The sequence below is a fragment of the Dermacentor silvarum genome, chromosome 11 (assembly GCF_013339745.2).
Source record: "Dermacentor silvarum isolate Dsil-2018 chromosome 11, BIME_Dsil_1.4, whole genome shotgun sequence".
NCBI lineage: Eukaryota > Metazoa > Arthropoda > Arachnida > Ixodida > Ixodidae > Dermacentor > Dermacentor silvarum.
The window spans coordinates 111,395,077-111,411,318 of NC_051164.1; the positions used below are offsets into that span (position 1 = coordinate 111,395,077).

Here is a 16,242-nt window from a genome sequence, read left to right on the forward strand (position 1 = left end):
TTCATGCAATCAATTTTTGCGTGGCAACTTGCATGCACAAATTCACACTAACTTCTGATATAAACACTTAATATGGTCCATTGCTTCATCATATGCAATAGCTATGACTATCTGTGTTGCACCATTTGTTGTACAAGCACTATTGCACCCTCATAAAGACACTAGTAAATTATCAACAGGAAGCTCATTGCCTTCAAATCCTTTGTTGTGCTTCTCTGATGCAATATTTAGTTGTGTTGGAAGAATTTCTTTCAGCTTATAATATTCAACCACTCTGTAATGCAGAATGATACAGATAACTGTTAACAAAGAATTTCTTCATGACCCAGCTGTTCAATGTGTAATTAAAAGGTATGCATAGAAATATGAACTAGGCGCCCCTCACTTTTAGGGTGCATCAGGTGGTTGTGAAAACCATATATTTTCATGGTCCCTTTGATGCATTAGCTTCTGCAAGCAAAGGTACACTTGCATTTTGCACCATCTTCGCATGTACTGTTGTGTGCAAAAATAACACACCTCCCATTTTTGCATTAGCTTGCAAATATGTCATTTCTACGTGAGGATGTTCTTCATACATACAATCACACTTTAAGTAAGAATGAATAATAATTGTTCCATCAACTGATGCCCAACCGTGGTTTGAAAATGGGGGAGTGGTCTGTTACTTTTGCATTCACCTGTAAAAATTGCCTTGACTTCTTGCTGGTCCATATTGTTTGTCAAAAACAGTGACAGCTTTCATCGCTTTATCTGCATCAACACTGTTGGCGTCACAGCTAGCGTCGCAAGCTGATATGACAAAATTCTTGCCTCAGTGGGCAGGTTTTTAGTGTAGGGCTGTAAAGTGACTCATTTATAGCCATTGGCCGAGTGCAACTGCCACTTATCATTGGTGACGGGCAGACGACAAAAGTGTGGGCAGGAGGTCATCTTGTCAGACGACAGCCAGAGGTGAGTACTTACAACTTCCAGTTTTGCCACTTTGCATGTGTCCTGACAAAGAAAACCTCTCAAGGATTGATGTTTGCATTTTCTACACGAGGTTCAAACATTACTGTAGACTGTTTGTTAATAGATAAAAGAAAAAGCTTGGAGCAGAGTCATGGACATTGCAATACAGTTCTTGTACAAAAGCTTGTAATGACTTATGGTCATTGGAAGTCCTTAAAATTACACTAAGAATTCAAAACTAGCAACCATGTTGCCTCTATTTTCTTTAACTATTGGAATCTCATTAAAAGGACTGTGTAGGACAATGCAGAAAATGCAGGAGTGAAAGGAAAGCCAAATAATTTATTCTCTGACGTCCTATATTAAACAATTTTCTTTTCTTATGTTACAAGCTTAAAAAACCTAGGTACAGTTTATTAAAGTGGTGCTGTAGCCATTCTTGTGCCATTCACCTGTGTTAGTAAGGACAAAAAGGCCGTAAAAGTACAGCGTGTCACTAACAAGACATGGCAACATTGTGATAACACTTATTGTCATGTTAATGCTCAACACTTGATATTGAAATGTTTAAGCATGGTTAATGTATGACCATAATAATTTCTCAGCCATAATGGCACATGAAATGGCTACTACACAGTAAATATATGCTTATGAAGACGGTTCTTGTCATGTATAGTCACTCGGTAACCAGAATAACGCTTCTCATCTAAACAATCTTATCACAGTAGCTTGTTTTATGCCCATTATATTTCGCTCATCCGCGCAGAAAGTCCGCATAACACGAGCGTGCAAGTCCCATTCAAAAGATGACATTTCACATCACATTTCAAAAAATCTGTTGCATATGGTTGACAAAGTGACAATGCTAAGTTGTACTGCGCTTGCACTGCCGATGCCATGGTTCCCATAGATGAAAACATATTCCTCTCAATCTCCAGTAATTAGTGCTCTTCAGAGTGACCTTGGGCTTGTCCAGGTTGCTTGCTGCAAGCTCTCTACCCAAAAATGATTTTCAATGTATAACTCTCAATGATATCCCACAGATTCTTGCACTTTTGCTGCATCAGTAAGCAAGAAAATGCATTTGTACCTGTATTGCTTGGTCCCACTTGCCTACATGTTGATGCAAGGTGAGAAACTTATCTCTATTTTATCTTATCTGAGCAATCACTTATAACAGCAGAGCACAAATGATAATAATATCACGGTATATTACTATCATTGTTATTTGCGACCGCTAACTCTTTATGTGCATGCCTTATTCACTGTGCCACTGCAGGGTCAGAGGCAGGCAGCCCTGTCGATTCCAACCTATATGTGGACAGCCTGCTCACGACTCTGGTGCCTCTGCATGCCCGCAGCCTGGGGCTGGAGAATGTCAGTGTGCCCAACTGTGCATTCAAGGTCCCTAGCACAGCCGTTACCAATCGCGACGTCTGTGTGGAGCTGCACGGTGGACGGTTGCTGGGGCTGGTCACTCCCGGACTCGCTCGCAGGTAATCCCTAGCACCTGCCCTCTCCCTTGCTGTCAGAGTTATGACCAGTAGCCATTACTTATTCATCCATTCATGTGCTTGTTGGCTTTTTCCACAATTCATTTGCTTCTAACGTTACAATTACTGGCAGGTATAAAGCAGCACATGCAACACATCACCTACATCTGCCAAAGTTGTATGTGCGTGCGTGTTATTTTCTTCTTTTTTTTTCTATTATATACCTGAATTGCAACACAGTTTAAATTTCAGGCTATTAAGCTAATGACCCGATTAATTTAGATTTGGCCTAGGCTTTCTAGCACAGCTTTTATTTTCCCATTTTTCTTTTTTCATCAAAACCTTTTTTTTTTTTTTTAAGAAATGCCTCAAGTATTAATGTAAGCCACCGCTTCTTAAGAGTGCCTCACAATATCTCTTAGCAATAAATTGGGCCTGCCGTTAGCCACATCACAAATGCAGTTTTCTCTAATACTAGTGTCCATGAGTGCATTTATTTCTGCATTTGCATAAATGCAACAAGATCACAATGTCTAGATGTCTCGTAAATAAAATTAACATCAGATTAGGTCATAAAGAAACATATCACTTCATAGCACAACTATACAGCACAGGGCTTATAAAAATTTGACTAGCAAGACATACAGGTGATGGTAGTTGATGCTTTTTAATCATCTTATCCATCCTGGTTGCATAGAGCTCCTTTTCACTATATGTGAGCAGTGGAATCAAACAAAGTCTGGCCCTCTCTAACCTTTGCTTGCTGCCACCATTAGAACATTAAACCATGTAGTGATGTGTACTATTGCCTGCATCATGGACCAGTAAATAGAAATGGACCATGGCCGGGAATCGAACAGACCTTGTATTAAGTACTGATAGCCACTTGGCCACCATGGCAGGTGGTTCTGAATGTAGCATGACGTGCACTTTTCGGCTGAAAATAAGGAACCAATCACTTGTTTTATATTTGAATATAGCAGTTATAACTACATTCGTATATAGCAACATGCTTTATACTCTTGAGAATTTAAACCAGTCAAAAGACGAAGGCCAGAGGAGAGACGTGGCACACACAACGACTGGATTTGTGTGTGCCACGTCTCTCCTCTATAATTCGTCTTTTGACTGGTTTAAATTCTCAAGAATATGTACCAATTGACCCAGATCAAAACTCTACTGCAGGCTTTATATGTTGGTATAAGGTGCCTGTCCCATTGTCAACATGATTTGCTTTCTCTTGCAGGGGTCAGTGCTCGGCTCCTGGCTGGTTGGGCATGAACATCACGGTAGGCTGCTATGTGTCACTGGACAATGCGCACCTCTCGTACGCTGGCTCAGCCAAGGGAGACAGTTTGTTGAACACCAACCGGAGCATCGTGCTGCAGGCTGCACCCTTCAGTGCCAATGCACTCCTCGAAGTCACCTCTACACCAGGTGCAGTGAATTTTGAAATGCACAAAAAGTATCAAGAGAAAGCTTGCACCCAACTTTCTGCTCCTCTAAGCAAGTGGCAGGGGTATTAAAATTTTGAATACTTGTGTAGTCCGTTATTCTATATGCATTAGAAAATTTGAAAACATTTATTACTCATTTACGAATGCTTAACATGAACTAAAGAGATATATCAGGAAGGAATATGGAAAAAATAGGCTAGTTAAGATCTCCAACAGCAGACAAAAACCCTCGCTATCCCTGAAACCTCTATGGCAAATGATTTTGCAGCATGACAAATTCCTTATGCAAAGAGGCACAACATTTACCTGTGACCATGCGTAGCAGCGAACTTTCTGCATAAGAGCTATCACCCAATTAGGAATACATCATCCATAGGCTGCTTACATTTATTGTTAGCTTATGTGCAATTCATTGCTTTCTTGAGGGATCCTGTCATGTTCACAAGTGAGGTGTGGTGTTGCAATTCCATATTGAACTCCTTTTCTAAATGATAATCACAGTGATTTTCAATCACCTATAGACGTTTTCATGAAATACTTTCTGTCCAGCACCATGTTTGCAACTGGGCTGTTTGCAACCAGAACTGAAGGAAGTTGAAGCATACAAGGCATTCACACGCATTTCTTCACTTGATGAGTGTTTGTCACAAGAGAGCCAGGTATGGCCAAAGATTGCCATGTCTTCACTGCTATGAAAAGGATTTTAATGAATTGAACGCTCTATGTGCATCCAAACATGCACGGTTATTTCGTTTCATTACCAGCAAGATGTGTTCAACATTTTCCAGCTTCTCATTAACAAGCTGCTCAATCAACCTGATTATTGGTTGTCAGTAGCACTACTTGCAATGAACATAAATTTGTTCAACAATCAGGCTCCATACAGCCTTTTTCTTATCATTTTTAAATGTAAGAAAATATTTTTCACAGCTTGTTTCTTCCAAATAATCATATTTAATTTATTCATAAACCCATGAATACCTATGCAGCAGCCTCCATATACAATCTTTTTATACAATCTTTTTATGCAGTGACAAAAGCAACAAAATGGCTGCACTGCCTATATAATCGCCCCCCCCCCCCCCCCCCCCATTGCTGGAACAAAAACTTTCCCAGCAATGGAAGTGCCATTGCTGGCATGACTTTTATTGCCTGTATTATCACTGTGCTGCTGCTATGCATTTCACAACACTGTCAGTGCACTGAGCCTCCCCAGTGTAGTTGTTCCACTATTATTTAAGAAAATCATCACCAGCTAATCAATGTACACTTAAAAGGCAACTCCAATTATTTTAATTCTATGAATTTTAACAAATTTTCCATTCAGATTCTTTTGGGTGATTTGGTCATGTGTGCTAAGGGGCATAAGTTGCCGCATAACTGAGAGTTGTGGTTTCGCCATAAACCAATTTTAAATATTCGTGATCACCCGTTTTGATGTCGGCACAGAAGCAGTACTGTTAGTACCGGCATCTTGTGAAGCTGCCTTTTAACATATTTCCATGAATCACTTATGTTCAAGATTTCTGTTGATGCAAATCTTTGTACCACAATCTGATTATTCTTTCTATCAAAAAACCAAAAAGTCATATGATGCAATGCTTGAAAATCATTTAGTTAAATGCAGTGCCACCACGAGCTTTTCAGTTCACATGCCTGTTCTAATGTCACCACTGATGTCATGAACAGCAGGTTTCACGACCGTTCAGTCTAGTTCTGGTTTTGTGCCTTTATTTTCATGTTTTTTGTTTTTTTGTTTTTTACATCTCGTTTTAATACCTTACTCTCCTCTTCCTCTATTCTTTTCAAGAACATAGCCACGACAGTTCAGATGTTCATTAGAAAATGATAAGTTACAATGCTTGCGGCCTTTTTTTTTTCTTTTTTGTCCTCTGCAATTATAGTTGCTACTACTAATAGTACAACTACACTACTAAGTGCTTTTTTTTTCCCACATTTTTAAGTAGAGTGGTCTTTCTTAAGCATGACAGGAGGCACAGTGAGAACTAAAATCACTTTCCTAATGTGATAAAAAAAAACATTACCAGAGTTGCTCTTTAATAAAGTAACAATATTGCAGTTATTAACCATGCTTTGGAATTGGAACTGAGCTTTGAAACCCATTATTATTATTATTTTTTTTTCATATGAAGTGCACATGTTATGCTCCTATAATTATGTAACAAGTGATGGCATAACGAACACTGGTAGAGATGACATTACGCCTACCACCATGTTGACTGCATCAGGCTTCATCAGGACCAGCAGCAATTCCAACAGCTGGGTTTTTCAAACATACAGTCACTGGCTCCAATTACATTCCAGAGTTATAATGCGCTGATCAGGTGAACTTCCACTGGACTTTTAATATCGTTAGATGCCAGTGTAGCTCTAGTAGTGCTTCTTTTTTTCTCACTGCAGGCGGTGTGCCCCGAGTGCGTACTTGGGCTCTGCAGCCATTCACGTTTGTGGTGGGCACATCACCCAAGCTGAGCCTCAATGCTGCTCGCCAGGCCACATTTGACAAGGAGGCCAGCAAGTGTGCCCACGCTTCCCTGTCCAATGTACTCCTCGTGGCATACAGGGAAGCCCTGGAAAGGGCTGTGAGTGCCACAAGGCTGCCTCTGCCCTGAACAAACAGAATTTAGGCAAAATAACTTGTACATAGTTGTAGAAAAATAAACGCTGGTGCAAAAGATACAGATGAAGCACAACAGGGATGAAACGAATGGGCCACTACAGTTCAAACTCAAAATAACATGGATATAACGAATACTACGTGCTTCTGACAAATATTGGATATAATGTGCTATATTTTTGTCTACCACTTGTTAGAACCTTGCTTGGGAGGCAATGAAGCTTGGCAATCAACACCAACGTAATTACAATAAAAAAATGGAAATCTGCGTAACTGGACGAACTGTGTCAATATTACATCTATCTACTTTTTGGCACACACCACTTTCTTTTTCCCTCATCTGGGGTTAATTACTTCCTTCCCTCGCTCTGCTTCCTCAGTGTTGCCACAGCCAGACTTCTTGGGCACAGCAAGCTAACACAACAACAAAAAATATCTTGTCAGAAAGCATCTAGGTGCTTTTCTTAATTACATCTTTTAAGCATGATTTCTTCCATATTACTGACTTGGGATGCATCGAAGTGACAGCAGGGTGCCAAATGCATTGGCGTTTTCAAATTCAGTTTTTCAGGCTCTTCCAGTCTAAAGTAAATATTCTTTGAATATTCAACCGATGCCCTCTACTGGAAAAGGCATTATGGTGGTAGAAGTACCAAGTAACTGAGCCTAACTTTAGAAGTCACAGACTAGACCTACTAAGGATTGAATGTTGGATTGTGTCGCCTCTCACATATCTCACCAGCACATTGCCAGACTTTTGGTCGTGTGGTACTTTCAGTACCACACAACCAAAAAATCTGGCCGCCCTCCTGAGTTTACCTGGTGCTTTCCATCTTTCAGGTGTCTAGCTGACTGACACCACCAACACACTTTCTGGAAATAATAATGTGTAGTGTTTAGAGAAGCAAGGACCAGATATGGCCTAAGAGTGTCATGCAAGTGGTGATGGGTTATCAGTGAATTGTCAATAAGATGGAACAATTAATTGCATTAGGTAGATGAAACATGGCTGTAAAAAGGCCTAAAAATCAGTTGCCGTAAAGTGTGTAAAATATGTAAGTATTAAAATAAAGACAGTGAAGTGGGGTGTGCCAAGACTATAAAATTTATGTTTACAAAGGATGACATACTAAAATGGGTCGGAGGCAGTAGCACTACCGCCCCACCAGGGCCCTTAATTGCAAAAGCTCAGAGGCATATGCTCTACAAAACTACTATCGCAGCAGCACCTTCTTGCGACAGGTTGTACTACAAATTTCTTTGGCTGATGACATGTAGCACATCCTCATTCAAGAAGTTTAAAACTCTTATTTCAAAAACTGGTTCTACGCCAAGAATAATGCCATATGAAGGGGGATATAGTGCCGGTAGGCTAGGAGAAAGTGCTTTCTGTTCAGCTTCTGCTTCCCGATCCTCCACAAGGATGTGGAGTGTCGAGAAGCCTTTCACCAAATCGGAGGTTGGCCACAAGTGAGAAAGTAATTGTGTGAGCCATAGGCGTGTCCTATACGAAGTCCACAAAACAGGGCATCGGTTTGTCATGATTTTAGTGTGGGTGACAAAGTGCCTAACTGTGGCTTAATTAGATGGGAGTTTATTAGAGGTTTTGGCATCCCAGAAACGTTGCCAATAAGGCTTTAAATCTAGCAGGGACAGCTATGGAAGAATTGCAAGCTCTTGTTGCTGTAAATCTGGCGGTTTCATCTGCTAGCATCTTGTCCCGAATGCCTGTGTCCTGACATCCAGCATACTGTTACATGCTAGTTAGATACGCATGTCATACACAGGAGTGAATAAAGATAATTTAGTGCATAAGTTTTACAATTATAGAACGACATTAGAGATCTTGCTCTTATCTTGACACTTCAAAAGTCAGTGAATATAATGGCCTTTTTTGTAACTTTGTTTTCTTGATATGTTTCACAGCCAACAGTACAGCATATGCCTCAACCATAATACTCATTTCAGCGTGCAGAACATCCAATTCAGAAAAAGACTTCCCGAATGCTGTATAAGACAGATCGGCATGTGACCTAGATGCGTCAGTGAAATACTACAGGCATGAGCACTTCGAATGAAATTCTAAAAAGTGCATTTGAATGTGTGCCGGTAGAGCATGTTTCGTGACCTTGATAAACAATGTGTCATATTCAACTAGCTACAACTGCCACAGTGGTAGCAGCTTCGCTGGAGGCATTAAGTGATGTTCTAAAAGTGGGACGCCCATTTCCTCACTCGGTTTCCTCAAACGAAGTGAGAAGGGCTCTCTCACTGAATGTCAGTTGTGAAAAAGTGTGGCATATTGTTTATGGTAGAGGAGCATGGATGCTCACAGTTATAATTTACTTTCATGAAATATGTAAAACTTAAACATGTCCTTTGTAAATGGAGTGGCCACCGATTTGACTCTACATAGACTTTGTACAGGCCTTGTCCAAAAAGCTACTGTCATGAGGCAGACGCTTAGATGATGAACAGGATCAAGCTTTTTTAAAGCACTAGGTGCTGCAGACTATCGCACCATAGTCAAGACGTGAGCTACAAGGCTGCTGTACAATTTTAAAAGCCATTTCCTGTCGCTGCTCCATGTTGTATGCGATAGAAGTTTCAATAAGTTCATTGTCTTCAGGCATTTAGTTTTCAAGTATTTAATATGTGGAATGAATGTCACTTTCGGGTCTAAAGTGATGCCAAGAAATGTGTGTTGTGGTTACAGATAGTGTACTTCCAAAAAGCTCAATAGTAGGGTCTAGTACAATTCCTCTTTTATTTGTGAAGAGAACACACATGCTTTTTTATGCACTCAATCCCAGGGTTCCCCAGGTGTCTGTTCTCGGGCCTTTGCTTTTTCTTGTATTCATAAATGACATTGTTAAAGACATTTCTACGAATATTAGGTTGTACGCTGATGATTGCGTTCTGTATAAAAAGTTCTGTGCGTGATCAGGTGGAGTTAAATGACGATTTAGCAAAGATTATTTTGTGGTGTGAGCAGTGCCAAATGCCCATCAATTTTGAAAAAAACTTTTCATGCGAATTACTCACAATAAGAGACCCTTGCTCTTTAATTATTCTACTTCTGATCAAGTACTTTCTGAGTTTGAGCAATATAAATACTTAGGATTGCTGATTACTAACAAACTTTCCTGGAATACACACATAGATAATGTTGCAGCCAATGCCTTAAGGAAATTGTTCTTTTTAAGGAAATTGTTCTTTTTAAGGCGTACGCTCAAGTTAGCTACCCCTCAAGTGTGCATTCTTGCCTACAAATCCATTATCCGTCCTATGTTAGAGTATGCCGTAGTAATTTGGGACCCTTTCACTAAATCCAACATTGAAAAATTAGAAAGAATACAGAAAAAGGCTCCAAGATTCATTTACAACTCATATGGTCGCAGCTCTATTAGTGAATTAATAAAAAAGGATATTTTCCCACCAGTTATTGATAGAAACAGGGCTTGTAGACTCAAGTTTCTTTATCAATTGGTAAATGGTTATTACAGAATTAACACATCACATATACTAACTCCATCTACAGGATACGCAACTAGAAACCGACATTCGCAACCAATTATGCCTTTAAAACAAAGAGTCAATTCTTTCAAATATTCTTTTTTTCCTCGTACAATAAACGATTGGAATAACCTCTCCAACGAAGCTGTAACCCAAAAATCTTTGGTGTCCTATGAAGAGCGTTTATTTTAAATGTGCCCTGTCCTTCTAATACTGACTTGTTATTTTCTTTTTTTTTTTTTTTTTTTTGCCCAAATGTATGTTTCCTACAATATGTACCACTCTGCTGTGGTCTAACTAGACCGCAGTATTCATAAATAAAATAAGTAAATCTAAAAGCATTTTTTATCAAGTTCATTTAGCCATTTTATTTAAGAGGTTGCAAGATTTAGAACCAGTCTGCACGTCATCCACGTAGAACATTGTGTGTGGAATGGCCGTGCATGGCGAATTCATTTTCACAATAAACAGTGTACAGCTAAGTACGCCTCCTTGGGGAACACCAGTTTCCTGATTGAAGGACCTGGACAAAGCGTTGCCAACCCTTACACAAAAGGTTCAGTTTGACAGGTAGCTTTCAATTATGTTTATCATGTTGCCATGGACATCAATCGTGGAAAGGCCTCAAAGAATTCTGAAGCACCATGTTATATCATATGCTTTTCTAAGTCAAGAAATACTGAGAGAATGAGCTGTTCATGTATAAAGGCATCCCTAATGTTTGCCTCAATGCGAACAAAGTCTGTTGTTGATTTATCTTCTCTGAAGCCACACTGAAAAGGATCTAGTATCTTGCTACTTTTAAGAAGATAGATAAGTTTCTCACTTTTTGAAATAGTTTGCCATAGACAGCTTGTCAAAACTATTGGCCTATAACTGCTGGCTAAGGACAGGTCCTTGCTTTCTTTGCGTATGGGGATGACAATAGCTTCTTTCCAAGCAGATTGAGTGTACCCTGCAGCCTGCATGGCACTGAAATGAGACGAGTATTTTCAGGGCTTCTGGATGCAAGTACTTGACCATTTCATACATAATACGGTAACCACTTCGTACCAGCTTGTTGCAACTATTCAGAGTTGCTAGTTCAGCTAAACTGAAGAACAATTGCATGCCTCATTTCGCACACACTTGCATTCAAAGGGCTGTTGCTCTGCACATTCTTTAAACCACATAAAATTTTACATGCAGTGCAAGCTAAACATGTATTGCAAGCTAAATACTGAACAGTTTAGCCGGATAACACATTTTTTAAAAACTTGTTGTCGTTAATTTCGGAGTTATGATTGCATCAGAGGCAGAACATATTCATTTTTCCGAGGGGGGAGGGTGGGGCGGGGCCCGACCAGCTTTCCGAATCCCATTCATACATATTGCATATAATACCTTTATAACAGTTGCATTGAAATAAACTTAGTGACTTCGAAGAATTGTTCAATTGGAAGGATTAAACTTCACTATCACTGCTATAGGTTCTGATTGCGAGTGATTCAGGCTTGGTCTCATTTCGGTTACTGAGTGAATTATACATATTTATGACCTCTGCATGCAAGTGGCAAGGTTTCCATCCATAATAAATGTTGTAAATTATTAGAAGAGTTGTTTTTTTCATGAATCGTTAGCATTGCCTACTGGGAAGAGAAGCAATACTGAGACACATCATTCACATGCATTTCACAAGTTGTTGATAAAAAGACTCTGGCGACGGCATTACTGAAGTTTGCAGGTTTTTCTCAGAGTAAAAAAAAGCATGCAAAGCAATTTGAAGCAAGGTGAACATACAGCATCATATTTATTCTCTAGGCATAGGCTATCCATACCATTAGAAATAATTGTTAGTTGGCTACCTCCTTCTCTTTGAGACATATAATAAACTTGTCTTGCGTATATATTTAAATATTTTGTATCTGTGCATGATGTTCACAGTGAAAATTTTAAAAAAATGTTGAAATGAAATAATACAGATGAGGTAGCCGCCGCTGATGCTTCTAATGCACTTGTCCTCTTATTGTCAGGATTTGCAGAAATAAAGCGAAAGTATGAATTAAAGCCGTGCATGTCCGCACCAACAATAATGCAGCCAGCTTTCTGCCACAATAAAATTTTAGTTAGTGGTAGATTTTTATGGTGCAAGGGCAACTGTGGCCAAAGAGCGCCAAACACAAGGTTTCAGATCTGTTGCAGAAACAGCAGCTGTAGGATTATTAGCGTGCAAACACAAGGTAGACTCGGGTTAGTAAGCAGTAAAAGAGAAGGATAAGAAACAGTGGTGTATAGGGCCTAAAATAATTGTGTAATGATTACATTTAATGATTATGGGCAAAGCGTATGACATTTACAAGGTCACGCACACAATAAAATTTTAACTGAAAAGGCTAAGGCAGCTCAAAATAAACGTCAAATGATATGGGTAACAGAGCTCTAGGCCGGTATTTTGAAGCGATGTGTTATGCTTTATTCTATACTATACTATTCTATACTAGTTGATAACATGAGCGGAACGTCGCTCTGACCACTGACCAAGCACGAAATGGCATTATCATCGGAAACACATCGCTACAGAATACGGGTCCTGGTAATGATACTTTAGGGGAAGGGGGCCAGGCTGCGGCATCGCCCCCGCATCGTTGCCTGGATCTCTTCATCATCACGTCTCATCTTAATTCGTTTCACATTGATCCATTTTCCTCACTCCAGCCCTCCAAAAGCTCAGCCACTGTCAGAGTAGTTTTTGTTTTTTCAGTGCTTTTTTACATTTGTGTTCCACCACAAGATGTGATGTTTATTCGTCAGCCCATTAGTTTGCCGGATGATGCACTTGGTGGCAGCATCAATTATAAAGCCTGCCAAGTATGCCACAACTATATTTCAAAAAGCAGTGTCATTCAGACTTAAATATGTATTTAAGCTCTCGGAACAGTGCCCAGTTGGTTGAGCCAACCTTCCATCGGGGAACAAGTGGGAGCATTTATCCTGTTTTGTTTGAACCAAACCTATTGGGAAGTGGTCACTTCCGTAGGGATTCTTAATAATGCTCCACTCGAGGCACGGCATGAGCATACTCGATACTATGCTTTGGCCTATGGAGGAGTATTATGTGTGCAACGCTACAGAATGTTGGCTCTTATTAAGCAGGCATGAATCTGAAGAGGAAATTGTCTATTTGGCAGCCTCTCACATCACAGCAAGTAACCCTACAGAGTGCTATGTGCATTTCCACTCTTTTTTTGAGCAGTCGAGAGATTTGCGCTGCTCCTTATGCACCGTCTAAGAGTCGTGCCCATCGCCTCTTGTGAGGTGTTAGACACCCACTCTTGCGAACAGTGCATTCGCCTTGAAGCCCTTGCCTTGATAGACAGAAATCCTAGAGGACACCAGTCCAAAAGTAGATTGCTTCTTCACCTGGGGTGGCTAAGCAGCGCCGGCTTCAGCCACACAGGCCTTGCCACCAGCTAACTACACCTGGGCACAGCTGCTACCAGAGCCCATGGTGGCACTGCCCTCTGACGCGCCACATCAGCAAAGCTGTTTTTCGGCAGGTATGACACTCGCCTTCTTGCCTCTTTAAACTAAAGTTTCTCTTTGACTGATTGTTACTATCTCATTCTTCCGAGATGGGCAGGACCACGAGTATGTGGCGGGCTCCCCATCACAGTTCACACAGTGACAAGTGTTCTCACAAGTTTGAGTTAAATGGTTATAGGCACTGCATTTAGCACAGGTCAGTTGATCTGTGCTAAGGTTGACTGACCTGCCAGTCTAGCACAGGTTAGTCAAAGGGGGTTTGGCCCATAGGGCCCGACTCAAATCTTAATTTACACTGCCTCAATAGTCTCGGGAAGCACACTGGAATCAAAAGTAGGGATTAGGTGCATTGCCTGGATCCCTTTATCATCATGTCTCATTTTAATTCGTTTCCCATTGATCACATTTTCCTCACACCAGCCCTCCAAACGCTCAGCCTCTGTCAGATCCATCAAATCATTGTCCGAGATAACATCGCGGATGGTGTTCGTGCAGTGTGGGGTCACTGTAATTGATATGACACCGAAAGACACTAGGTTGTGCAGTTTTTCATGTTGCGGAGTTCCAAAAGGAGATCTCTACTTGCCATTATTGTAACCTTATAGCCTGGTCCTATGGTCTCTGTAAAACATTTCAGCAAGAGAAACGGCGATACGACTCTGTCTTGTCTGGCTTTTCACTGTGGATCAAATGGTTGAGCGGGGGAAGGGAGAGTGATTCTCTCTCTTTTTGCCAAAAAGCTACAATACTTAAACAAGAAAAGCCCCCCTTTCTAGGGAAAATCAAAAAGCGACGAGAAGGACGTAGCCCTAAATGCAGACTCTATTTTGGCAGTAACATGGAGCCCAACAAGGGGACACTGCAGGACCTGTAAAGGACAGGTCGTCGCCAGCTGCACACTACTACAATCTAATATGAATAACCGAGGGTGGTTATGCCACACAAGGTTAACCCTTGCTGCCTGAAAAATTGGAAAAAGAAGTGAAGAGAAGACAGGAAAGGTTAAAACAGAGAGAGAAAGACGAAAATTGGAGAGGAGGACAGGAAAAGGCAACTACTGATTTCCCCCAGGCTTAGGTTAAGTCCAGAGGTGCCATCTATGTGAAGCGAAGGCCAAAGGGGTGTGTTGCCTCCGCTGAAGGACCTTAAAAGTCCTAACTCACAGCACTGACTCAACCCCTAGGGTCCTTTTTTCCCTGGATACGGCTGCCACGCATGGTTAAACGCAGGAGCATCCAACTCCCCTGTGCTCAGGTCCGTGGTGTCGCAACACACCAAATGCCTGCTGAAGCAGACGCCTTTGCGGGTCACACTTTCTGCAAAGTTCAAGGCTGTACACAAAATGTAAGCGACTACTGAATGAGGCATGAAACAAATGAAGGCAGGCAACAATGTCCCTTAGAGAAATTGTAATGTTGTGTGTCCCTTTGTTCGTCTTTTGCTGCACTTCAAGTTTCATTACTATATTTCCCCTTATTTTCCCTCACCTTACAATTCCCTGAGAATTCCTGGCTTTACCTAATGGTAGACTCCGCTCATAGACTAAGCAGTAGGCAGAAAAATCTGCTTACTGCTCAATCTTTTTTCTTACTCAGTGCCCTAGACGTCCAAAACTTAAAAGAGCCAGCGAAAAAAAAAAAAAAAAAAAGCGAAACTGGCCACAACAGTGTTTTCATGCTTGAAGATAATAAATGCAAACTAGAACCAAGAGTTTCACTCACTCAGCCCTTATCAAGTGATAACGAAATGAAAACAGTGCTTAAATGAGTTACCTGAAAGTAAGCCTTCATGTACGCTGGCTTTGCAGTGTACCATAAACGCTAGCAAGGGTGACATGTCATATTCCTTCAATTATGACTGCAGCACCGAATAACGAAACAGAATCCTCACACATAGCCACTATACAGCTATGAAGTACCACATAGTACCATGGCACCTGCACTTGGCTATGCCTGACCCTGGCCAGATCATGAACTGTCACATAAACCACGAGAGGTCCTTGGATTACTGAACCTAATGTCATCCTGATATACTGGAGGATTTGAGCCAACCCTACGAAAAACCTGGGGACCTAGGTACGGGAATCGCATATTTAAATGTCTTGCATGAGTTACCAAATGCTGACCTGACTAACTAGATTAATTAACCTATAAATGTTACATATGAAATTCTCTTATGTTCTACTGCAACCTTGCCACTCCTCTTCGCACTCAGCAGAAAACTGGCCCAGGATGCTTCAAGACCAAGCATACCTGCCTTTGCAAAAGTAACCAGCTGCACCATGGCCAGGCAGAGTGTCAAAATAGCTGTACAGCAAGTGAGCAGGGAAGTGACGTATGTCGGAAGCAAACCAATACAGAATCACAGTATGACGTTAGCAACCCCAGGTGAAGGCACACTTTTCCTGCATAATACTTAAAAGAATATTTTTTTCCATCCCTCTTTAAGTAGTAAGTTAACTAAACTTGTTATGTATAGGCACCAAGCAGCACTCAAGTAATTTTCAACATCAAGCACTTGCCACAGTACACAAAATGAATGGGCAAACGTTTATTGTAACAGCTTGTCACAAAGAAATAAAGACATAAAAATACCTTCTGCTTGTATTTTTGGTACATACAACAGTTATAAAAATATTAAGTATAGATGGTAATAGAGATTC

The 16,242-nt window shown here is 40.7% G+C and overlaps 1 protein-coding gene across 2 annotated transcripts; it reads left to right on the forward strand.

Moving 5' to 3' along the window:
* Window positions 1–847: 847 nt before the first annotated feature.
* LOC119434023 (uncharacterized) lies at window positions 848–6,602 on the forward strand. Of its 2 annotated transcripts, none has more exons than XM_037701320.2 (5): window positions 848–954; window positions 1,998–2,084; window positions 2,234–2,450; window positions 3,694–3,884; window positions 6,326–6,602. In XM_037701320.2, the coding sequence occupies exons 2-5, from the start codon at window positions 2,033–2,035 to the stop codon at window positions 6,535–6,537; spliced, it is 672 nt and encodes a 223-aa protein (XP_037557248.1). In that variant the 5' UTR covers window positions 848–954; window positions 1,998–2,032; the 3' UTR covers window positions 6,538–6,602. The 2 variants fall into 2 exon arrangements, with proteins under 2 accessions (XP_037557248.1, XP_049514946.1); XM_049658989.1 differs by lacking the exon at window positions 848–954 and adding an exon at window positions 1,021–1,045.
* The last annotated feature ends 9,640 nt before the right edge of the window (window positions 6,603–16,242 follow it).